A 26,837-nucleotide genomic window follows, 5' to 3' on the forward strand; every position below is an offset into this window, starting at 1 on the left:
TGACCATACAAAATAATTATTTATTAATAAATAATTTTGTAATTACATAATTACGATGTAATATTTTTTAACTATTATTGACAAAACTAATTTTTGGATTCCTAATTTTAGTTACTATTATTTAAATTTAGAAACTAATTTTGGATTAACTAAATTTTATAAGATTCCAGGTTAATATTTTTTTATCTCTACTATAAATTATAGGTTCACTATAATATAACTAGAAATTATAATTTTAATAATTAATGACTATAAAGAATATTTATTCACTTAAAAACAAATTTATAAATACTTAATTTAGATACATAGTAATTAATACGTATTTATCATTATAAATTTTTGCGTTGTCAATTTTTAATTCTTATATTATTATTTATAAATATGACATTTGAAAGTATTATTTTATTATAAAACACTTTTTTTTTATATTTTTCATCTTATGTAACGTTTTAATTTCTCTTTATCTTTTTTCCCGCTTTCTAATTTTCTAAGTCTCTCCCTTTCTTATATAAAATTCCTCTCATTTTTTAACTATTACCCTTCTTTGCCACCAAATCCTCTAAATCCTAATCCTCAATTCCCTTTCATTCCCAAAGTCACCTCTCCTACCTTGTTCTCCACTACAGCTGCCGTGACTACGAGCATGAAATCCACTTCATTCCATTGAAGCATGTACCATGAACTCCTCTCTCAACTCTGCTGCTCACAGTTACAAAAGGGAGCCTTCAACCTAGGCTCGTACATGGGCTCCCTCCATTCACTCCTTTCTTTGTATCCAAACACAAATTCCTTCTTTTGTTCTCCCAAACGCACGTTCATTTCTCTGTACCAAATGTATTTCGATTCTAGGTTTTCGGTTTTCGATTCAAACACCTCTTTTAGATTTCGCATTTCATGTTTCATGTTTCAGTGGCTCCACCTTTTCACGATTGTTCTCAAATTCGCGGCAGCATAAAACCCTAACCGAAGATGAGGTCGATTTTGATGAAGGGCCACCAGAGGCCACTCACGTTCCTCAGTTACAATAGGGACGACAATCTCCTCTTCTCCTGTGCCAAGGACCACAACCCTACTTACTGTCTGGTTCTTCGACAACGGCGAACACCTCGGCACTTACCGTGGCCACATCGATGCCGTTTGGTGTTGCAACGTCTGAAGCAAGTTCCCTATTAATTTCACTTCCAATTCAACTTTTCAAAATTGTTTCTCACACTGATTGTTAATGGTGCAGGAGATTTTGATCGACTCATAACGGGGCGTGGGGATGTTGTTGCTGCTCAGTACGTGTTTGATGAAATTCCGAGGTTGAATGCAATACATTTTTGCTTCCCAGTACGTGTTTTATCCTTGGTTATCAAGAATTTTAGCATCGTAAGATTGTTTTAGTTCCTTATATTTTCACTGATTTTCTTCATTTTTTCTTGTTTGATCCTCACTTTCATGGTTGTACCGTGTAATTGATCTCCCCTTGCAAAAAATCGGAATATCAGTTTTTACCATTTTGAATGAGAAAACTAAAATGAAACGAATCCACCATGTTCCATTAGTTTAACTTTTTCATTTTATCACTGGGGGTATATTCTTTTTGTGTCAAAGCTTAAAATCTTTCACATTGTCTTTGCTTAATGATTCTTGATTCTTTAGTTATGAAATGTTCATGCCTCTAGCATTTCTGCTTTAGCATCCCTTGATTAGTTAGCCTATTCCTTTTATTAATGAAGGTTGCCCTGCATTAACCACATTGCGTAGTTTGGTAGCTTCACAAGGGATGGAGTCTGAGATCATGCCTCTCAAATATCCATTACAAGCTACAATGTTGCTTGTATTCTATGTTTCATAAGTAAATGATGTGTTATTCTCCACAGTTAATTTTAGATTTTAGAATTTTCATACTTATCTCATTTGTTTTATTTTGCTTTATTATTATTGAAACTCAACTGAGTTGGTTTGAAACTTTACAGGCTTTAGCATTAACGGTAGTATCCATTGGTGTTGTTGTGGCTACAATGACAGATTTGCAGTTTCATTTCTTTGGTGCCTGTGTTGCATTAGAGTGGATTGTACCTAGTGCTATAAACAAAATCCTCTGGTCCAGATTGCAACAACTAGAAAACTGGACTGCTTTGGCGTGAGTAATTTTTTTGTTTATTCTTTGGTCATTAATAAGTATTTATTGTATCTTTGTAATTTATATTATGTTATGACTGCCTCTCCTAATTCCAAGTGTTGATTTACATACCAATATTCCTTCTTTGCTTTATTTGTGGATTATTCAACAAGTTAATGTGGAAAACAACACCTATTACTTCAATATTTCGGCACTTACTCAGAGCCTACTGAATCAACACACATACAACATGCTGTTACCAAGTTAAAGAGAAAGAAACACTTTGACTTCAAGTAATGCCATATGCACTTGCTAGTTGGATTGGAGTTGAATAAAGGAGTTTGAAGGGTCAATTTACCTGCTAATTGACTTACTTGTAGGATTAATTAGTTGGTAGTTTAGTTGAACCATGTGTCATTTAGTTTAGTTTTCACAGAATGTTTCCATGGCTCTATGCACGTTTCAAGTCTTCTATGGGCTAGTTCCCAGATTCTAAAAACTTTGTAGTGTTGTTTTCATATTTCTCTAATACAAGTTGGATGTTTCTTTCCAATTATTCTTTCTTTATTTGTTCATGAATTGTTCTAGTCGTTTGAATATTTGATTTGTTGTTTTTTGCCAATTTTTGTGGTATTGGTTGCTAAATATTTTTACTTTTGCCACCGATTTAGTCACCAAAAGATATTTTTATTAAGATAAAAAATTATTTCATTAGCGACCGAAAAATAAAGGTTGCTATATATTTAAAATTAATAATTTTTGTCATTTTAGCGACCGAATTAGTCACTGAAATTTTAGTGGCTAAATTGGTCTCTACAATAAGAAGTGACCAATCATTCTAGTGACAGATTAGCGACCGAAATTTCGGTGGCTATTTAGCAACTAATACTTAATTCGGTCGCTAATGAGTTTGCCACCAGGGTTTTCGCAACTACATAATTTTGGTCGCTAAATGATTTGCGACCGATTTTAAGCCTTTTAGTGACCGAAATAGGTGGTCGTTAAAATGCTATTTTTTAGTAGTGTGTATGGACATACTCATCTAATGTGTACTTTTAGACTCATCTAATCAATGTATGAAATGACTCATCTAATATTTCTTTTATATACTCGTCTAATCAATATATAGACAAACTCATTTAATGTGTATTATAAGATTCATATAATTAGTGAATGAACAAACTTGTCTAATGTATATTAATAGACTTATCTAATTTGTGTGTGAAAAGATTTTGTCTAATATATATTGCTAAAGTCATCTAATCAATATATAAATGACTCGTCTGATGTGTATTGCTTTACCCGTTTAATCAATACATTGACTAACTCATCTAATATGTATTGTTAGACTTGTCTAATCAATAAAGGGACACACTTGTATAACATGTATTGTTAAACTCATTTAGTAAGTGTATATTCAGACTAGTGTAAAGTCTATTGGAAAACTCGTATAATCAAAGAGTGGAAAAAATCGTTTAATGTGTATTAATAAACCCATCTAATTTGTGTATGGACAGACTTGTCTAATGTATTTTGCTAGACTTGTTTAATGAATGTATAAACATACTCGTCTAGTGTTTGTTCCTAGATTCGTTTAATTAGTATATGGAGACAATTATGTAATCAATATATGTGCATACTCGTTTAATGTGTATTGCAAGACTCGTCTAATCAATGAATGGACAAAATCGTCAAATGTTTTCATAGACTCGTATAATTTGTGTATGGACAAACTTGTGTAATGAATATTACTAAACTTGTCTTTTCAGTGGTATTTATTGTTATACTCATTTAATTAGTGTGTAGACTGACTCATCTAATGGGTATTCCTAGACTCATGTAGTTAGTGTGTGGAATGATTCCTCTAATGTTTATTCTATACTTCACTAATGACTATATGGACAAGCTCGTCTATATTGATTATATAGATTCATCTAATTAGTTGTTTTTTTTGTTATACATAATATGTATTGTTAAACTTGTCTAATTAGTGTATCGACAAACTCGTTTAATATTTTTCGTTATACTTGTCTAATCAATGCACTTTTAGACTTATTTAATCAATATATGAAATGACTCATCTAATAATTTTTGTTATACTCGTTAATTAATGTGTGGACAAACTCATTTATTGTGTATGACTAGACTCGTCTAATTGTTTCTGTTACACTTGTCTAATCAATGTGTGGACAAACTCATGTAATGTCTATATTGTTAGACTCATATAATGTTTTGTTATATTTGTTTAGTGTGTGTTGCGAGACTCGTCTAATCAATGTAGTGTAATATATATATATATATATATATATATATATATATATATATATATATATATATATATATATATATATATATATATATATATATATATATATATATATATATATATATATATATATATATATACTCATCTAATAATATTAATATATTTGTGGTATATTTTAAAACAATTAGTTTATTTACTTTTACTTTTCATTTCATTCTTACTATTATCTTATAAGGTCTACATTTTCAAGTTGAAAATATTAAAATGTGAATTCAAAGAATATAAATAAAAATTTATAATATTAAGAAGTGTTTTTTCTTACAAATATATAATTTAAACTAGGGATGTAAAAAAAACTGTACCCAAAGATATTTGCGGATAAAACCTGCAACGAGTAGAAAATGAATATTAAAAATGAATATTCGTGGATAACGGGTACACGTATTTTTTATACCTTCATATTAACGAAGCGAATACTAGTATCATAGTATGTGTACCTGTGCATACTCGTACATGTTATACTCTAATTTAAGTTAAAAAAAAACATTATTAAAATATTAACACGTTGATTTTCAATGGGTTATGTTTTGTCAATTGGTTTAAAAAAAATTCCATTTCTTTTGTAAACCTTCATTCAACACTATTTAGATAGGTTAGTTGGATTTTGTTTGAAATTTATGAATGTTATGTATTATATTTTATTTGAACTTATGATTAAAATATCTTGTTAAATATATTTATTTTTAAAATACCCGTGGTACCCATAGATATCCGTGAATATTACCCGTATAAGGGATACTCACACAAATATGGACATGGGTACGAGACAAATATTTATCCAGCGAGTCGGATAGGGTACGGGAGAGCTACTACTCGTCCCATTGACATCCCTAATATAAATCTTTGAAATGAAGTATTAAGTGTAATGTTTTAATTTATTTTGTTATAAATATAATTATTTAAATAATTAAATATGTTTTTTTCTCTTAACTTTTAATTAAAAATGGAATTAGTCCTTGTTCAAAACTTTAAACTAATTTAATTTTTCATCTTAAAAGTTGCTTTAATTTATTTCTTTTAAAATAAATTTGGTTAAGTTCAACCCTAATACCAATTTTTGTGTGTATATGATTAGTGCTAGTTTGTTTGTCAAATAATACATGTTTAATTTTTATATACTAAAAAAATAAGAATATTTATATTATAATTGAATATAAAAAAGATAATTGTAAATTATTTTTGAAATTTTTGTTATAAGATAAAATTATTATATAATATTTTTTATATGCTAGAGTAAATAATTTGAATTATCAATAAATATAATATTATTTTAATAAATAAAAGGAAAATATATTTTTATAAATATTCTCAATGTATATGTAATATTTATTCCAAGTCTCATCTAATTATAATATAAATATATTTGTTATCTTTAACTTTTTGATTTGGTCTTATTAAATTAATTCAACGAATATAAAATAAAATTTATAATCTATATAGATTTCTTTGTTTTTTTTAATTTTATCCTCTTAATTATTATTTTCTAAATTTAAATATCATTCATAATAAAAAAAACTTTTTAAATTTTATCATTTTAGTAACTACATTTTTGAATTTACAATAGTTCGAAAGTACACATTATATAAGATATATATCAAAACTACTCTTTATGTGATTATCTTTAATTTTTTGTTATTTTTATATAAGGAAATTGTGATTTTTGTGAAAGAACTGTCCAAATTTGATAGCAACAACAATTTTATAAAATGAGAATTTCAAATGGTCATGATGTGATTGGTTATTCCTTTCTGTATGGGTTTATCTGAAGCAAATAGTAACACAGTGAAAAGAGATTTAATTTTTTTTTAAAGGGAATGCTTGAAAGAGAAGCTTAAATGTCCTTTGTGACGATTTTTAACTATCAAAATGTTATTTGTGACGGTTTTTTACGTCAATAATGTGATATATTTTGTGACGGTTTTTAATTGTCAAAATTTGATATATTTTGTAGCGATTTTGAACCGTCAAAACATAATAAAATATACTCAAATTATACTACATTTTGTAACGGTTTTTAACCGCTATTATTATTTTTTCTCTTCTGACAACAATACCAACAGTTAGAATATTTTTGTCACAAACTATTTTTGACATTCATAATTCTGACAATTTTTTAAACCGTAAAAAATGTCATTTGTAAAGATTTTTAACTGCTAGAACTTGTAATTTTAATTGTCACAAATATTCACTTTTTTGTAATATATATATATATATATATATATATAATATTACTTTAAGAAATAGAAGTAATTTTTTTAAGTTTATTTTATTAAAGGATAAAGTAATTAGAAATCATAAAAAGATAAATAGAAAAATAGTATAAAAAAGGAAGTAATACCTTAAAAAAATAAGTTATTCTTTAATAATTAATTAAATAAAGTAATTAGAAATTATAAAAGAATAAAATTAAGAATGAAAAAAATAGTAGAAATGTTTATTTCTATATTTAGGACAAATCAATTTAAAAATAAAATAAATGAATAAAGAAATAAATTTAACTTTCTATGTACATATGCGATATTAAAATAAATATAAATAAAAAAAATAAATTAATAATATACTAAAAAATTTAACTTTTTCATTTAGATATTTGTTAATGTTTTAGTACACTCAATAAATTTCATCTTGTTTAAGAATCGGGGTTAAGTACAATCTTAATACTTCTTACTTTCTTTACCTTCTAATATGCATTCTAAGAATAAAACTATGACGGGACTCCACGTTCTCAAACATACAATACCTTAAGAATATGGTCGTGATTATTCCCAATGATATTGCAAAACCGACTTGGATGGGTCAGAACAGTAAAAAAAAAATAATAAATAATAAAATAAATTTTTTAGTATCTTATTTTCTTATATTATAAATATATAATATAAGTATATTATAAATACATAATATAAGTATATTATAAATACATAATATAAGTATATTATAAATATATAATATAAGAAAAGTATAAATAAAATAATACTTTAAAGATAAGTTATTCTTTAATAATCATTAAATTATAAAGTAATTAGAAATTATAAAAACATAAAATTAAAACCGAAAGAAATAGTATAAAAAATATATTTCTAGGATAAACTAATTTAAAAATAAAATAACTTCCTATATACATATGATAGCAAAATAAATATAAATAAAAAATAAAGTAATAATATACTAACAAAATTAACTTTTTGAAATATTTGTCTAACAAAATAAAAATAGATAATAAAATAAATCCTTTAGTATCTTCTATTCTTATATTATAAATACATAATAAAATAAATTTTCTATTTTTTTATATTATCACTAGTATCTCTTTTTATAATACATATATTATAATATAATAGATAATAGATAATAGATTATCTCTTGTTCTTTTATATATATATATATATATATATGTATATATATATATATATATATATATATTATAATATGTATTAGATTATGCAAATAAGACAAAACTATTCTTTTTAACTGCCTTCTGCAATTTAAACGGTATATTTCTTGATGCAATTGAAATATGGGTCGGTAAAAAAAAATCTTAACATCAAAATACCTAGTTAATTAGAATTTATATATTTTTTGAATGAATGTTGGCCATAATACTTAATTGAGAAATATTTTAAACCAAATATTTTTAAAACTAACTTTTACTATTTGAACTTTATTAAAAACTTTAAACAGTTTAAATTTGATGAAAAATGATAATTATATTTCAAAGTTCTATTTTAAATATCGTAAAATAGAAAACAAAATAATTCATTTTTTCCCATTAATAGATAATTCAAGGACTCACATACTATTTTTTCCCAAAACCCAAGCACTAATATATCCTAAAGAAATACAAAATAAAAATGAAAACAGGGTTAACCCTAATATATCCTAAATTCTATGTACATTTTTTGGCTGCTCGGTATGTGTTATGTATTTATATAATAAAAAAGATATTTTAATTATAATTTTAAATAAAAATTCTACTTTAAAAGGTAATCTCTAGATTTTTATATGCAATAAAGATAAAAATATTATTTACGTTAAGAATTACAAGGAAGAACGTGCAATTAGTATCTCTTAAATTATTTTCAATATCATTTGTCAATAATTATTCCAAGAGGTTATTCACAGTAAAATTAGTAATATATACAAAATCAGAAAAAAAGCATATTTTATCGGTATTTATTTAGCCTCCTTATCCTAAATAATACTAAAAATTATAATAAGTATCGAGTGCATTGTGTGTTGTAAGTCGATTTCTTTTTCAATTACTAATTATCATAAATTAAAACAGACTATATTTTAATTGATGATAAATAGTGAAATTTTTAGAATGGTTTTTCTAATACACATTTAGAGATAGATATTAAAATACTTTTTATTAAATACTAACAAATATACGGTACTTTCGCGTCTGCGTTTATGTATTCGATTTTTTTATTTTTATAAAAATTTAAATTAAGATCAATAAAAAAATATATAATTAATTTTTAAAATAATTATTAGATATTAATTATAAATATATATATGTGAAAAATATTTTTAAAATAATTATTAATAATTTTTTTAAGATAATGAATAGAAAAGTAGTTTAAAATAACGGTTAAAAATAAATTATTTAAAAAATAATTAATTTCTAAAATAATAATTAAAAATAGGGTAAATATACTTTTGGTTCTTCAGGTTTCAGTGACTTCAAGTTCCAGCGAAATTTGGAATTAGTCTCTCTTTGAAACTTATACCAATTTAGTTTTTTATCTTTAGAAATGTGTGAATTTAGTCATTTTTATCAAATTTTGTTAAGTTTATTTGACATTTTAAATGTATTTTATGATAATATTTAAGTTAACATTGAAACGAAAGTGTGTCGTAAATAATTCAAATACTATCATAAAATGCGTTTGAAATCAAATAAACTAAACTTTGGTAAGAAGGACTAAATCCATACATTTTTAAAAATAAAAGACTAAATTGATATAAGTTTCGAAAAGGGACTAATTTCAAAATTTACTGAAACTCGAGGGACAAAAAATATATTTAACTCTTAAAAATAAAATTAAAAGTGGAGAAGAGAATATTAACAAATATTTTTATTTATTCTTTTATATTTTTCATATATTTATGAACATTCAATATTTTTTAGCTTATTTTCTTTTAAACCCTTTGCTTGGTTGCTGCCGCCGCCGCATCAAACAAAACTTCACAGCGTAGTGGCCGCCATTGAAGTTCGGAGCCTCTGCGGTTCTCGTCAATTTACCAGCGTCGTCACCGTAGAAGAAGACCCTATCTTCTGGTAACATTCCATTCTTCTCATTCTTTACTTTCGGCGGAAATCGGTGTCAGAGTTATGCCTTGCTGCCACAACATGGCGGTGGCGATGTTATCGCCATAAATCGCTATGGTTCCGATATATTTTTCTTAAAGGAATTGAATTTCGGGTCTCCGATATTTTCCCATATCCATAAAACTTGATTGGGATATATTTCACTCTTGCCACTGTGCTACTACAAGGAGCAAAGGCACAGCATTGTGAATATATTAAAAATCACTATCTCACCTCCAATCCACTCTCAAATTACAGTTACATTGAAGCTGCTTTTTTTTTTTTTCATATTTCTTGTCTTTTCTTTGAATTAAAGTGAATGACAATAAAATCTAACTCAGCTATTGTTTTTGCTTCTTTAGTCTCCTTATTAGGGCAAGATGACACGTTCTAAAGCCAACTCGAAGAAACAGCATGGCATTGACTTTAAGGTTTCCTCTATGGCTCTGGCACAACTTTATTACATTCCTTTCTTTATCTGTAACTCTTACTCTTGTTGAAGCATTTTTAACGTATCACTTGTTCAAAATTTTCAGAAAATAAGGCGAAAGATTGGGAAGAAACTGCCACCACCTAAGAATACAACAAATACTGAGATTAAATCTAAAGGTACCCTTCTCCAAAATTAAAATATTTTCTGTTCATGACATGTTTATTTATGAATTGTTTGGTTTTATAAACCAAAATGAAATTAAAACTAGATGCATGGATTGGAATTTCTTTTTAATTGTTTTATAACTTTTGTTTATGAATGACTTTAATGTCATGAAATAATAAGTTTACCAACATATCTCCAACAGCAATTGTTCTGCCGGAACAGAGTGTGGCTGCAGAGAAGGCAGGTTTGGCTGTAAACAAGAAAGGTTTGACCTTAAAAGAACTTCTCCAGCAAACATCTCATCACAATCCAAAAGTTCGTAGAGGTATATTTTTATTTTAGTATATTGTCATCATGTATTGCTTTTCAATGTGCATATTAGTGTCATTAGTTCTCTACAGAACAAATTTTGTATGTTTAGAACCAATAAATTTTTCAAAAAGATTAATCTTGATTAGCTGAGTGGAACAAAAAATTTTAGTACAATAGAGATTATCTTGTTAAGCTATTAACCTAGTTAGAGGCCTGTTTGTGCTTGTGCACTTGCTACTAACATGTGGAGGGAATATGATTGATGTATGAACAACTTAGATAGTTCTACTTATTTATTACAATTTCAATATGTTTTGTTTTAATATAATCAACAGAACATTATTATGGATTGAAATAGCCAGAGCTTTGATCTGGAGCTGAAACACCAAAGCAAAGCCTTGGTTCTGTTTTTGTTTTAAATTTTTAGAAATGATAGCTCATTTTGGTTTGAATTTAAGCCTGAAGCCATTAAATCAAGATCATGAACACTGCCAATATTTGTATTAATTTGCAAACCTGTCAAAAATAAAATTAAGGAGCCATTATTCACATTGTTTGGATCGTATGAAAGTTAGTCTAATGGCATATCTTGATTGCTTTAATGTGTTGGCTTGGTTCCTATTTCTGTTGTACTCATTCTTTTTGAATTGTAATTCCCTAAATTAATGCCATTGCTTTATTTAAATTAATGCCAGGAACTTAAGCATTTGAATTTTCATTTAAATTTGGTCATCCTCATGTTAATACTCTCTTTTCCACATCCTAAACTACAGATGCATTGATGGGTATTAAGGATTTATTCGCCAGGCATCCAGCTGAACAGAAGTCGCACAAGTATGCTACTGTAGAAAAACTTCGTGAGCGCATTGGTGATGATGATAAAGTAGTTCGGAAATCATTATATGATCTCTTCAAAGTTGTGATTTTACCTTGCTGTAAAGATGTACTTCTCTTTTTATTTGCTTGAATCACTTCTCTAACACATTAGGATGATACACTCATATTCCCAATGAATTTTTTTATCTTTTCATCACTTATGAAAAAGTAAATGATGCTGATTCTTTTTCATGATTTATGCTTTGTTATATGGCCTCTGGTTAATAATCTATATTATCATGCATCAAGATGGCTGGCTGTAATACTCTGGGGCTTATTGTTATCCTTATTGTTCTTCAATTCTGATTATGAGGATATAATTTGTTTTTGCTTGACGTATCCAGTAATCTTTATATTACTACATCATTACATTAAAGTTGATTCTTGAGACTTCATTTGCTTTATTCTGTTAATCGGTTCTCCCGTCCTATACTTTGTAGGACAATCAAGAGTTGATCGTTTCTTTATTGATGCCGTACATTTTTAATGCAATGACTCATTTGTCGGCTGACGTCCGGATGATGGCATTTGATTTTTTTGATCTCATGCTCGAGTTCTATCCTCCTTCCTTCACACCGTTGTATGCAGAAAAGGTGATATTATTTGTCATATTCTAAATTTCTTTATCTGTATGTTAGGATCGATACTTGTAATTAAATTCTTTTTAAAATGCAACTCTTTGGTCTAGAGTATTTTTGGGTGGGAGAATAGGGTGGGGCTGAAGGGGATTTTTCTCTTGCATTAGTAGCATTTATGAGCTCGTTAAACATTCTGATGCTCTTGTAATTGGATTTTACTTCCACCCCTGCCAAGAAGCTTATATTTATTTATTGACCGAATGTCAAAACATTAGTCATAATGCTAATGATTTTTGAATTTTACGTTATTTTCTGTCTGAAATGTTGCCCAACACTAGGAAGAGAAATGAGTAAATGCTTCAATATATGTGGATGTTGTAGAACTTTGATCCACATATGACAATAGGTTGAAACTTAATTGAGGGAAATGTCTATAAATTAAAGATTCTTATTATTCTGAAATTTTATGATGATACCTTAATTATAATACTTGTTGGAAGTCCAGCATTAACTAAAGATAAGGTCACTTTAGAGTATATAAGTGGGTGCAAACTTCATTTTACAATTTAGAGTATATAAGTGGGTACAAACTTCATTTTACAAGCCGGTTTTATGGAGTTGAGTTAGGCTAAGTTCACTTTTTAGCATGGGTTGAGTTAGGTTTAAAGTTTACTTCTTAACATGGTATCATAGCCATAATTAGATCCTTTTCTAGAAAGATTTGTCATTTGTTTGACTTATTGTGTCACTCGCTATCGGGAGATTTGTTGTTTGTTGGGTTTATTCCACTTACTATCGGGTCTCTATCGGACCACCCATTAATGTCTAATCCCACACACAAGATGTATACACCTCGGTGTGGAGAGGGTGTGTTGGAAGTGCCATATCGACTAGAGATAAGGCCAATTTAGAGTATATAAGTGGCTATGTAATACAAACATTACCTTACAAGCCAATGTAGTGGGGTTGGGTTAAGTTTAAAGTCCACTTCTTAACATGGGTTTAGTTAGGATTAAAGTCCACTTCTTAACACTATTGATTGAACACTTGTTTGAGGAATTTAGGAAATGTCGTTCACAAGTTGCTGTGGTAGTATTTTTCTTAGTTGTATTGGCAAAACCCACTGATTTATTGCATTTCTATTTCCCATTTTTTTTACCGATTGGTTTCTGTGCCATCATTCTATTATATATTTCCCAGCCCACCATTTTATTCTATTCTTCATCTGCGTACTTTTATTCTTTAATTGTTCCTGAAATTGAGTTCTATATCCACTGGAATTGTAATTGTTGTATTTTTGTATTTGATGCTTAAAATTCACTTTACTGGTTGTGTGGTTAACAGATTTTTCTGAATTATGAGCATATTCTAAAGAGGAACCAGTACTATTTACAAGAGAAAGGAAAACTAAAGGACGCTCTTTCTGGGTTGGTTCGATGCTTGTCACTCCTTCCATGGAATAAAGCACAAACTGATTTGCGCAATAAGGTATTTTATTTCCATTTAGCTGTTAAGGCTTCATGATATGTATAAAAAGTATAATTGTAGATGCTCTGTTCAATCTTTTTAATTTATGCTTTGGTATTTTTATGCCTAAACCACTCTGCATTTTTATTTTAGCAATTTTTTTTTTCATTCCATTTATACTCAGTGTCGTGCTTAAATTTGACGAAATATGTGCATATGGAACCCATAGTTTTTTCTCAGGATACATTTTGTACTTTCTAATTTGCACAGATTCTAACACGTTACATATCTGGATAAGTACATATCTATGAGTTATAATTTATGATCTAAACTTTTTGCTTTTCAGTCCTGATAAGTTTCTGCTGTGTGAAATATCTCATTGCGGTTAATGCTAACGTTATTTTATCTTTTTCACTCATCAATTTTTTTTAATATTTTGTATTTTTAATAGGATGATACTGGCCGAAGGGTATTGCATGCCTTTGACGATGAAATGTCTACGAACTCAAATGGTATGATAACCTAACAATGCAATTTTTGAAGCATAATTCTAAATGCTTTGTAAAGCTTTTGATGTTCTCACTGATCGTTTGACTGTCCCATTTTATGCTTCATCTGTTTGTGTAGGTTTTTCTATTATCATAAAGAATTTGAAGGATCTAGTTCCACCGTTAATAAATATTTTCCTGGAATTTATTCCATCGATTCATTCGATGGAAAGTCTTGAAGGGAAGTCTTTTGCTTGTATGGCATCCCTCCTTCATAGCATAGATCTTATAGTTAGGTCTATTGCTTATGGGACTGACAAGAAATCACAATCTCCAAGTTCTCAAGGTGGACCTGATGTAGCTGATGTTAGCATCTCTTCTGCACTCTTGAAGAAATTATTTTCTCTTTTTCCACTCAATCCCACTGATCATCTTTCAGCAAGGGTATGTGTCTGTTTTTAACCCTTTAGTGGGGACTGGTGAGTAGAAACTAATTGTAAATTTGTGGTCTAAAGAGGATATGGAACTGTTCGGATTAGCTATTTTCCCCTTTGATAACCCAATCAACATAAATTTGATTTGCTAAGTTCATTATTTTGCTGCTGTTGGTTGATATCTGTAAAAAAGAATTTTATTAGAAGGTAACACTAAGTACCCAGAAGGAGGAGGTTTCCCCGACAAAAGTCATGTTCTTTTTCTAATTAGGTCCAAGGAGGATATATAATTCTCATTGTTATGTTCCCTTTTCTCTCTTAAATATTTTCTTTTCCTCTCTGAGGGGAGGCAATTGTATCATGTATCCATTGAACTGTTAGATTGAAGAAATGTGACTTTTGGAAAGGCTTGTCTAGTGTTCCAACTGGTATACTTTAAAGAACATATATTTATATCTTAACCAAAAGCTTCTATCAATATTTTGAGTAGTAATTGAAATATTAAAAGTTGCAACCTTTCTTGAGTTGATCTTGATTTGTGAGTTTGCTTTGGTCACCAGCCGACAAATTTGGTTAAGGTCAAGTTTATATTCCAAAGATAAATATAGTTTACCCGTGTAAATTTCCTGTGATGGATTACCCTTTTTCTGTTGTGTTATTGTGATTTGGTTCCATTTGTGAGAGTGGGGAGCAGCAGGATTGTGATATTCCTTTAATTTCAAAAAAACTGATTTTTTTCTTTTTTCTTTTATTGCAGGATTGTGATAGGTTGCTTGACTTGAACATGGTCATTGCCAAAATATATTTTGAGTTAAATGAATGGACGAGTCTTCCTCCACATTTGTTGGAGAGATTTCTTGAATTTTTTGAAAATGCTCTGCTTGGGAAGGTTAGATAGATATGCTCATATTATACTTTTGAAGTTTCATTAAGTTGAAAATTGTGATCATTCTATGGCTGAAATGGGCTAGAATTTTATTATACAGTTCTCCTGGGCTACGCAGTCTGCTAAGACTGTCTGGGAAGAGCATTTAGTTCAACTCCTTCCATTTGTTTCGAAATTTGTTTCACGAGGGACAGGTGATTGGACATCACGCCTTCTTCAGGTCTGACTTGTTGAATGAATTCTAGTTCATTTTTCTTAGAACGTGAATGCCATTAATTCTGGATATTGACTTGTTATATTTGCTGACATTTTTTTCCTTTTTGTTTCCCACAATAATTACAAAATTCTGTTTCTAATTGTTCTCTCTTATCCTAGAGACTGGGAAAAACATGGTGAAAACAAGATTTTATCATCAGTTGTTAATTCTTTAAAACAATAAACTAGTGTGACTTTATTTTTTGTTATTATAAGCAAAAATATATCAACTACTGAAATTAGAATAGAAATTGAAAGAGCTAATTTTCTGGTTGTCATCTTCCTCGACGTTTTGTTTATGATGTTTTTTTGTTTCCTATAAAGGTGTTGATGTTGCTAGGTTTGTGACATTGCAGGCTTTTACCCTGACATTTAAGGAAAGCAAGCCAGGTTCTTTGCTGAATGCCTGTGTTTCTGCCATTGAAGATGTGTTAACTTACGTGAGTTTGGATTCATCTCGTTCTGAGAACACTATTGAAATGAAATTCTTGAATCTTGGATAATCATTTGAAAACAATTTATTTCCTTCCTTCAAGATTAATGTGTGTTTTTTTTGTCTTTGGTCCAAATATAGATGGAAAGCATGATTCCCACATGGACAAGCAATCCAGAATATATAGTTCTTCAAGAGGCTTTACGTGCATGGACTGGATATCTCCCTCTGTTGCTTATCCAGCTTGGAGATAATCACCCAGCCTGCTCCGAGGTAGTTATTATTTTGATTTGATAAGGAAGACTTATTTTAAATTCGTGGTTTGACTGCATTTTGAGAGATTAATCTGCCTTTGCATTTATCTTAAGTCTGCAATTTAATATCTCCTTTTACCTAAAACATTTTATGTTCATCATAGGCTGTGTTACGTCTCCTACATCGTATTGGGCAGCGTGCTTGGAATCCAGCACTTGTTTGCATGTATGACAACATGCAGCAGTCGTTGCAAGATTTTTACTGTACATATCAAGAGGGAGGTAAACATGAACATGATGTTGACATCCTTATTAATAATACAACACCTGTGAGTTATTTTTTTGGCTTCTAATTTTTTGTTTTTTTCACGTTGCAGGACAAATATCTTATGGTCCTTTTCTCAGGCTTCCTAGAGAATCTCAAGTTCTCTCTTTATGTTCCCTTTACTATTTCTCTCATTTGGACCAGCCTATATTAAAGTCAATAGTCTATTGTTGCCTAAGTAAGCTTCAGACTCGTTTAAAAATTTCACTAACACGATTTTTTTTTTTTTTAGTAATTTTTTCTTCATACCTACTATCATTTGCATACCTAATGTTGAATAATTTGATTAATTTAAGTTATTGAAAGGTTTATCATTTACATTTGTTTGAGCAGAATAAGTTTCCAACCTTTTTCTTCCATTTTGTAATAATTTTTGTTTTAATTCTAAAGCTTAGTGATGTTATTGTGAAATAAGTGTTTTGATAGCTTAAAGCAATGGATCATACTTTTTGTACAGCAATTTTCCCTCACTTCCTGTACTAACATTTTTAATGTTCAGTGTAACCATTGCCTTTTAAGTATAAGTAGGATTTATGTACTAATGATATAAAGGCTGTAAAATTTCTGGGTTAAAGCTTCTGAATATTATTTTTTTTGGTACTATTGCAGGTGATGATCTAGACTCCTATGTCTTATTTAGGATCATAGAGATTCTCCATTCAGCCTATAGGGAGGGCCATGTAGAAATTGCAGATTACTTGAGTTTTTTAATCACCTTGGTCTCGCGTTTCAAAGTTCCTCCTGGTAGCTTACAAAGATTTATTTGGACTACCTGTTGTATAACATTTGATATTATCCATATCTTGTTTCACTTTTCCAATTAAGTGCTTTTGTCCATAATGCTCAGTAGTTGGGATACTACTACATTGCTATCTGTAATCAGCCAATTTTGCATTCCTGCCATCTTTATCTTGCTTCTTGGTAACTTGTAAATAACAATATTTATATGGAATTCTTCCCATGCTCTAGCTGGCAAAGTTACTTAATTGAAGAAAATATTTGACATTGTATGTATGCATAACATGTTAGCAATAAGAAGTTGCTTGAGTAATCTTTGGTGATCGAAATTATCTATATTTTTTTATCTTTCTAAACCTACTTTGGCAATCTTCAGACACCAGAGATTGAGAAATGTTATTACTTCTAATTTTGCAGAATTTGGTTCATCTGGTTTTACGAGTGACCCACTTCGCCAAACTTTAATGTCAATGACAGCTGTTGTTTGCTCATACATTCAACAGATGGGGGACAATGCAATTGTTCTACGGTTGATAGAGAAATTGATTATTGATCAGATAGTAAGTTGACACATTTTCTTTTACATTGCAATTTTTTCTATTTAGAATTTTCTTATAAGAATGATTTCTCATACGAGTTTGTACCACAGTCACAAAAGCCTTCTTTGGATAATAGATACTCTCTTCTGAGAATACTTGTTACAGTGGATTCCAAGCCCACAAGACTTTCTGAACAAAGCATTGCCACTCTAGGCCATCATCTTTCAGAATATCTGATAGATGTTGTGCAGGTAAGTGTATTTTGCCATATTTTTCTTTATGAAAGAAATGGGTTTTAATTTTTGTTGACAACTTGGATTAATTTATATATTTTTTATGTATATGTGTGTGTGTGTGTGTGTGTATATATATATATATATATATATATATATATATATATATATATATATATATATATAAAATTTCATGTTTAAATGTTTGCTAGACTCCTTAGTATGTTTTCTGATACTAGTAAGTCTTCTGGTAATTTATGAGTTTTCTTTTATTTTATTTTCTGAAGAAATGGATCTTAATTTTTTTATATGAATTGATTTGAGTACTTTCATTGATTCTAAATTTCACTTGATCACAGTGCATTCCAGAAGATGATGAACAAAGACCTCCTCCCGATCAATTCAGCCTCCGGTTTATTTATATTTTACCTTGTTTTTTCATGTTTGACCGGTGCCATAAAATTTTGAATCTTGTGTTGAAGAAAATGGGATCCGTTATATATGATTGTAGCTTGTTACTAAACTCTGACAAATCTTATCAAGATGTAAGGAACTGCGTGAATAAGGTGAATGCTGCTACTTCTGTTGTTTTGTTCATGCACAAGGACGTTACAATACGACAGATTTTGTCTCTATTCAAGGAAAATTTGGATAACGTCTTAGAGCAAGTTATTTCTTTACAAGTAGGTTCTACCCTCATTAGTATAACTTATCTCATTAATGAATCAAAATTATGTGTGTGGGGTAAAAGTTTAGTACTTTTGTGATTGTCTACTATCCACTGTATACTTCTTATGCAGTGAGCATAGTTACAATCTGCACATATACATATGCTCATTTAGCATGAATATCTGATATGTTATTTTTTTTTTTTCTCTTTTTTGGCTTCATAAAGTAGTAAACGGCTTATTGCATACATAGTCAAGCTAATAGATTTGGTTGGGTTGAAATATGGTAATGGAATGTTACTAGTTTCTCAATGGATGCTTCACTTTGTGGCTTATTTTCAGTTTTTGTTTACCTCTTTTATAAGTGGATGAGACTATTGTTGATGAGACTATTGTTGTAGATGTTATTGCTCTGTTAACATATTATACAATGGATGTATTATTTAATTATATTTCTTTCTTAGTCATCAGGAAAGATCAGTATGAAAATTGAAGAACATGAAATAATATGTGCTCTTGATCGACTGAAAATTCTATCAAGATAACGTTTGTCAAGGATATTACGTGGGGAGAGATTGGATAGTACGAGTAAGTTTGTTATGGTTGGAACAATGTTATTTTATTTGCAATTTTTTCTACTATTGTTTTGGTTCTTGTTTTTTATTTTCCTTCCCTCCCTCGGTCTTGTAGATTCTTTCTTCGTATGATGAACTGCTAATTAGTCTTTTTTACACTCAAACTTGCTAATTAGTCTTTTTTACTTCTTTGTCTGCATTCAGCTTGATTCATGGGCAGAAGACAGGAGGTGCTCAAAATGTTACAAGAACTTCTTAAAATAGGTATTTTTTTTATCTCTTTATTTTTTTTTTAATCTATCCAAGATGTAAGTGTTATATTTTGAATCATATTCAAACATTTCATAAATGTATATTCTTGGGCGTCATTTTTTGGTTTTAGCTTATAAATTTTTTCTCTATTTTGTAGCGAGAATCCGTAAGAGTTTTATGAATCTCAGAGAGCATACTTGGCATGATCTGCCAACCACTACCCAAGTTCAATTTGCAAACATGGAAGTCTGTCTGCAGCCACTTTGTTTCACGCGGAGACAAATTTTGCGTTTTGCTTCCGATTTTGTCCATTATGTTTCTATTAGTTAGGCTCGAGTCATACTGTACAGTTTTCATGTTTATTTTTTTTCATATACCTCAATATTGTTAAAGACTAGACACATCTGATAGCCCTAATTTTGATTCAAGTATGGCCTTAAATATAATCTTGATTAAAGTATGTCCTTAAATATTAGGTGAAATTATTTAAAGAAATCTGAACAAGTTAGATGACGCTTTCAGTTAACAACACATGTAATAAATTTGTGATGTTATCCACTTTGTGGTTTGAATTTAAAGTTTGTTCATACGACTTATGTAATAACTTGGTGGGATGCTATTAAAGTTTGTAAATTTTAAAAAAACTTTATTTTAAAACTCTTATACCATCATTTAATTTTAATGGAAATTAATTTTTTTATCAAAATATCATTTTTCTCGTAATATCCATCGAAAACCTATAACTAAATGAATTATCAAGTTTTTGGAATTTTAATATATTTTAAGTAAACTATTTTAAACCTCAAGATAATAATTAACCAAAATGAATCACAATTTAACCTAACTCATCATGTACACATGTAAGCAAGAAAAGAAAAGAAGAATGTAAATTTTCCTACTTAGATTGTTATTCTCACCCTAGCTTAACTCCCAAAATCCAATATTTTTCTTTTTTCATCTTTTTCTCTGTTCTCATCCTAGCTTAACTCCCAAGATCTAATATTTTTCTTTTTTCACCTTTTTCTCTATTAACTCTCTAATAGCACCATCTAAAAATAACACACCCCAAAACTTCACTGATAAAATCACTTAAAAAATGATATTTAAGATTTCAAGAGAAAGTTGTTAAAATCTAGTATTCAAAAAATCATTTTCCTATCTTATTTCACTTTGCTGCTCTTCTCTAAGCCCAAAAGAAAAAGCTCAAAATCATTAATCTTCCAAATTTTAAATTTAGAAAACCTCAAAATAAAAATGTTACTAGTGGAATACCCGATACCTTTTATGTGTTACTCTAACCAAATGAACTATATAAGCAATTTTGCCCATTCTACTGAATTAAATTTTGTAGGATCTTACCACCTACATGAGATTCCAAAGCATTTGGAGGTTATTAAAGTGATATTATCAACAAATGTAACCTTGGAGCATGCTAAAATTGGATCAAACTTTGTTAGGAGTTTTATTTATTTTATTTTTATTAGCAGATAACCTTATCTGCAAGGGATATTGAATTGTTACGGCAAAAGATGGAGTAGATAACATGAAGTTGAGGAATTTAAATGCCAAAAGTTATCCATTTCAAGCATTTGATAGTTTGAAATCATCTTGAACTAGGAGACATCAAGTCAGATTTGAGATTCTCTAAAGAAGTATTAGGGCAAAGCTATAGAGCCCAGCGACAGCAATTACAACATCTCATGGCTCAGTTTGAGAAATTGCAAAATGAAGCCAGATGAGGCTGTTTTAAATTACAAAGATTTTGAGGTCATAAGTATTCTTAATGCAGAAGTGGTAATGGGCAGTGCAGAGCACACATTCATACGAAATCTTTATAATGTCTAAAGAAACAGAAAGATGAGTGCATTATTTTGAAATAACTTGATGAACTGTAAAATTGTGATAGATTCAACTAGGAACAAGTATGAATTGATAGGACTATTTTGTGATGTGAGCAATGAAAGCATCCACTTCTGTGGAAGTAACTGCACCTTCATCCATGGACCTATGAATGGCATTTTTAAGCCTCACTGCTCTCTCTCTCATCTCATCACCTTCCTTCGTTTCCATCAACCTTCTCACAGCATTCTCAACAACCGAAGCACTAACAACCACATTCCTTTTGGCCCAATCCTTCACAACCAAACCAACCTTGAGCACCTGTGTTATCAGAATAGTGTTTCTTGGCTGGTCACAATGCACAGGCCATGCTGCTATTGGCTTCCCCATGGTCAGGCTCTCTAAACAAGAGTTCCATCCACAGTGACTCATAAACCCTCCTGTTGAAGAGTGGCTCAGAATTTCCAATTGGGGTGCCCAATCCCTCACCACAAGCCCCATGCCCTCAACTCTCTCTTCAAACCCAGTTGGAAGATCATGCCTTTTTGCCGCATTACAATCAAAGATGTCTACTTTATCAGCATCTCTCAGCACCCAAATGAACTTTTGCTTGCTTTGTTCCAACCCTCTTGCAAGCTCTTGGATTTGCTCCTCCGTCAAAGTTGTTGTCGACCCGAAAGACACATATATAACTGAATTTGCCTCTTGTTTATCAAGCCACTCCACGCATGAGTGCCTAACTCCTTCTGAATCTTTCTTCTCAACGGCTAAAGACTTGAATGGCCACAAAGCCCAAACCTTCTTGCCACCATTCACACCCTCCACAAACTCAATGTAATCACCTTCAATTGCCCTGTTTGTGTTGAAGATGATGCCATCACTGAACTGGTGGAACTCACTTTGAGCATTCATGAAGTCCCCGAATCGACGTGGGAAGCATCCTTCCCGAGAAGGAATCGGTTCTGGGACATGCAAGCCTTTGGGCCTTCCTATTTCCTCCCAAAGGCGAAGGGCGGTGTAAAAGGCACACGAGGAGTGAAAAGTGTAGTTCTCAACATTTGGCATGTGTGTAGCATCTTGTGCAACATAAGCCATGACGGCGTCATGTATGACTACGACCCTTTTGGCTTGAGATGATAGAGACTGAAGAAGTTCCCGAAAAGGCTCCCTAAGTTGGAAAGTGGCGTCAAAGAAAGGAAGCAGATGAGAGGGAAAACCATTGGATTCTGCATTGTCGTTGAGGTTGGGAGGAGGAGAAACAATGGGAGGGACTTCAAAGCGATGGAAATGAATGTTTGAGTTTGCAGTGGAGCTGTGGTAACGATGTGTGACCTGACGAATGTGGGTGATTGTGCCAACAAAATGAACTGGTATGTTGTGTGATTCAATTAGGCGTGCGAGGTGGAGAAACGGGTTGAGATGGCCTTGTGCTGGCAAAGGTACCAGAATAGCCACCACTTCCTTTTCTGCATGCTCGAGGCCATTATTGCTTTGGCTTTTTCCATTGGAAGCCATTGATGAAGAAGTGTAGAAGCTATAGTAGATGTTTCTTTGACTCGATATGCAAATTTAACTTGTTGGGTGAGTTGGTTCCAATGGTAAAATTGTTAGTTTGTTCTCGACAGTGACCTCTCATCATCGTTCCCTCTCTCCTCAGTTCACTGTCGGTACTTTCCCCTGGAGCTGGTGCCAACCATTTTCGCCATTGTCGTTATGTCTGCAACAAGAACAACTCATCTTTTGATGACCCCTCCCAAGGACCATTTCTTTGTGAAAGTTGGTACTTTTACAATCTTGTAATTGATTTTGAACCATTTTTGTTTGCGGTTTTCACCGAGGATTTCACATAATAATCAGGAAGAGAACTTGAACATTCTAAAACTTTTAAAGGTTCTGTGCTAAGCTTGTTGGATTCAAATAATTGAAAATTTGGGTTTGTTAATTTTTGGCGTTTGCTTTTTTTGCATGTGTTTAGGTTTCAAATTTTATAGTACTCTTTTCTTCTTCTTTAAATAAAGTTCTCACGTTCTTCTTTTAATGAAGTTTTTACGTTATGTCAAATAATTTTGATGTGAAAGTTTTACCAGGTATAAATAATGCCATGTTACAAAAATAATAAAGTAATAGTACTTTTATTTTTATTTGAAGTGCTTATTTATTTATGTTTTACTTATCTTTATTTAATATAAAGAATTAATGTGATCTTTTTAGATCAGTCTTATTCTTTTTATGTGTTTAGAATTAAAAAAGAAATAGATAATAAATACGTAAAAAGGATAAATAATTATACTAACAAATATTATTTCATAATTTCTAAACTAAATTAAAAATAATCTAATTAAAAAATCATACTAAATCCTTTAAAAAATATAAAAGTTAGATTAAATTAAAAATAAACAAAAAATATTACATTATTATAATTAATATCGAGTTAAAAATTTTATTAAATCTTACAAAAAAGAAAAGCGGCGAGAATTACATTGGAGGAGTTCTAATACTTGAACTGATAGAAGAAGAGTTAAATATATTTTTTATCTCTTAAATTTTAGTAAAAATTAGAATTAGTTCATTTTCAAAAATTTTGTCCAATGTTCCATTTTAGAAAATGTGTGTATTTAATATTTTTAACCAAATTTTATTAAGTTTATTTGATGTTTCAGATATGTTTCTTAGCTGAAAATATGTCAAACGGTAAAAATAACTCAAATACTATCATGAGATATATTTGGAACGTAAATAAATTTAACAAAATTAAGTTAAAATAACTAAATCTAAATATTTTTAAAATTTGAGATTAAATTAGATTAAAATTTTAAAGAAAGATTAATTTAAATTTTCGTTAAATATTAAATAACAAAAAAATATATTTAACCTAAAATAGAATCTACTAAGGTCGTCCTTAAACTTCGCTATGCTTAATTTGTTCAAATCTTACATATAGAAAACAAAATACTTTTGCACAGAGTAACTCAATATTTGTTTCAGATTATTTTAAATAGAAAACACTTACTATAAATATGATGTTTCTTTATATTCAAAATTACAAAAGATTTCTTTTAGTGGTTTATAATTCTCCAATCTCATTTCTCCTGAACTGGCACATGCACGCTTATAACACATGCACACTTATTAATATTAATAAATTTAAGGTTTACATATACATTTATTCTTATTTTCGTTATTTTTATTTAATTTGATCATCATTTTTATTTTACATTCAATTAAGTTCTCATTTTCGTCAAATTTTGGTTAATTTGGTTCTTCTCACAAACGATGTTTAAATAGTTAATGTTTTTTAACAATACATGTCACATGTCAACTCCTGATTTTTTAATTTTTTTAAAATAAATTTAATTTTTTAAAATAATTAAATTTTTATAAAATTTTTAATTTTAAAAAAATTATCCATATGTCAAGTCACAATTGTGTCACGTGTCAATACTAGTGCCACTTGTCACTTTGTGTTTGTGTTAATTTGTTTTGATCCATTTAGTCCCTATATTTGTTATTTTTGTTCAATTTAGTTTCAATTTTTTTTAAAATAAATCAATTTCGTCCATTTCAAATTAACACCAAATTTAATATCTTTTATATAAATTATATATTAATTTTTCTAAATTTGACATTTTTATTAATTATTTTTTAAATTCAATTATAAATTAAACTTCATTATAAATTGAATAAAAATTTTATATTTAATTACTAAATAGAATATAATTATTTAAAATATTATAAAAATATAATTATTAAATTTTTTTCTAATATTTATATTCTAAAATACTTTTAAAATTGATATTTTAAAAAAATTTAAATATTCAAAATATTTTAGAAAAGTAAACTAATATTTGTAAAATTAAAATTTAAATATAAAATATTTTAGATTTTATATCTAAAATGCAATAAAAATATTAAATATTTTAGTTTAAATATCAATTTTACAAATGTTAATATATTTTTTAAAATTTTAATAATTATATTTTAATAAAATTTTAAATAACTATATTCTATTTAACAATTGAATTTAAGAATTATATTCAATTTATTATAATGAAATATAATAATTTATAATTGAATTTCAAAAATAACTAATAATAATGACAATTTTAAAAATTAAATTGTTCTATTTTAACAAAAATTAGGACTAAATTAAATAAAAATAACGAATATATGTATTAAATTGAACAAAAATAATGAATATCGAGACTAAATTGAACAAAAAGAAATAATACAAACACAAACTGACAAGTGACACTAGCATTAACACGTGGCACAATTATGACTTGACACATGGACAATTTTTTTGAAATTAAGAAAAAATTTAAATTTTTAAAAAAATGGGAAAAACAAGGAACTGACACGTGACATGTACTATTAAAAAGTTAACTATTTAAACACCGTTAGTCAAAGTGACCAAATTGACCAAAAATTGACGAAAATCAAGACTTTATTGAACATAAAACGAAAATGAAGACCAAATTGAATAAAAATAACAAAAATAGAGATCAAATGTATATTTAACCTAAATTTAATGATTTACAACAAATTTAAACATATCAATCTTAATATAAATTTATATTTATAGAATTTTGTTAAAAAACTTACTTAGATTATAATAAATTTGTTGATTAAAAGAGTTTGTTTGAATTTTTTAATCCATTAAATATATATATATATATATATATATATATATATATATATATATATATATATATATATATATATTACTTAATACTGTAATATTTATGTTGATATAATGATATTATTTACAATATAAATATATGTTAAGAACTGTCATGAAAATTTCTCTAAAACTAATAAAATATACCATGAAACCATAATACAAATAAAATAACATGTATTTTATTGATAATTGAATCGAAACTATAATTCATTTAAGAGAGTTAGTTTAGTTTGTTGGAAGTCTCATATCAAATAGGCCAATTCAAATATATAAGTAAGGTGCAAATCTCATCTTACAAGTCGATTTTGTAGGGTTGAGTTAGGTTTAAAGTTCGCTTCTAACACGGTATCAGAATTAGGTTAGAGCCTATCCTCACTTTACAAGCTGGTTTCCTAGTATAGTTTACCAAATATATAATAATAATCTTTATTTCCCACTTCTTTACAATCTCCTTTTATAAAAAATAAAAATATTCATAAAAATAAACTATAAGATTTTTATATTAAAAATAAAAAATTAATCCTCTAACAATCTATTAATAAATATAATTATGAATTTATAACTAAATTTATATTCATATATACTTAAATTATTAACATTATATTAATATTAAAAAAACCAAGTACCATGTAACTTAATAATTATTATTATATTTCTAAATC

General features: G+C 28.8%; 2 protein-coding genes across 3 annotated transcripts; one reads left to right on the forward strand and one right to left on the reverse strand.

The window, feature by feature from the left end:
* Positions 1-9,558: 9,558 nt before the first annotated feature.
* Positions 9,559-20,181, forward strand: LOC114185458. Of its 2 annotated transcripts, XM_028073186.1 has the most exons (22): positions 9,559-9,714; positions 10,107-10,175; positions 10,281-10,353; positions 10,545-10,667; positions 11,428-11,597; positions 11,971-12,123; positions 13,453-13,596; positions 14,027-14,087; positions 14,203-14,507; positions 15,255-15,386; positions 15,484-15,603; positions 15,995-16,078; positions 16,213-16,344; positions 16,490-16,607; positions 16,703-16,828; positions 17,260-17,394; positions 17,806-17,948; positions 18,038-18,178; positions 18,520-18,843; positions 19,293-19,416; positions 19,608-19,667; positions 19,813-20,181. In XM_028073186.1, the coding sequence occupies exons 2-20, from the start codon at positions 10,125-10,127 to the stop codon at positions 19,371-19,373; spliced, it is 2,616 nt and encodes an 871-aa protein (XP_027928987.1). In that variant the 5' UTR covers positions 9,559-9,714; positions 10,107-10,124; the 3' UTR covers positions 19,374-19,416; positions 19,608-19,667; positions 19,813-20,181. The 2 variants fall into 2 exon arrangements, with proteins under 2 accessions (XP_027928987.1, XP_027928988.1); XM_028073187.1 differs by lacking the exons at positions 9,559-9,714; positions 10,107-10,175 and having other exon boundaries at positions 10,339-10,353; positions 11,428-11,488.
* A 1,269-nt stretch (positions 20,182-21,450) lies between these two features.
* LOC114184257 (zeatin O-glucosyltransferase-like) lies at positions 21,451-23,244 on the reverse strand. Its single transcript, XM_028071545.1, has one exon. The coding sequence runs from the start codon at positions 23,007-23,009 to the stop codon at positions 21,594-21,596; it is 1,416 nt and encodes a 471-aa protein (XP_027927346.1). The 5' UTR covers positions 23,010-23,244; the 3' UTR covers positions 21,451-21,593.
* Positions 23,245-26,837: the final 3,593 nt, after the last annotated feature.

The sequence above is a fragment of the Vigna unguiculata genome, chromosome 5 (genome assembly GCF_004118075.2).
Source record: "Vigna unguiculata cultivar IT97K-499-35 chromosome 5, ASM411807v1, whole genome shotgun sequence".
In the NCBI taxonomy this organism is placed as follows: domain Eukaryota; kingdom Viridiplantae; phylum Streptophyta; class Magnoliopsida; order Fabales; family Fabaceae; genus Vigna; species Vigna unguiculata.

Bases quoted from the DNA above. Each gene is read 5' to 3' on its own strand.
- LOC114185458 (XM_028073186.1), top strand. From the start codon at position 10,125: ATGACACGTTCTAAAGCCAACTCGAAGAAACAGCATGGCATTGACTTT. The intron at 15,604-15,994 runs GTCTGACTTGTT...GTGACATTGCAG, and splicing joins GGACATCACGCCTTCTTCAG to GCTTTTACCCTGACATTTAA. The intron at 16,608-16,702 runs GTAAACATGAAC...TTCACGTTGCAG, and splicing joins CTGTACATATCAAGAGGGAG to GACAAATATCTTATGGTCCT.
- LOC114184257 (XM_028071545.1), bottom strand. From the start codon at position 23,009: ATGGCTTCCAATGGAAAAAGCCAAAGCAATAATGGCCTCGAGCATGCA.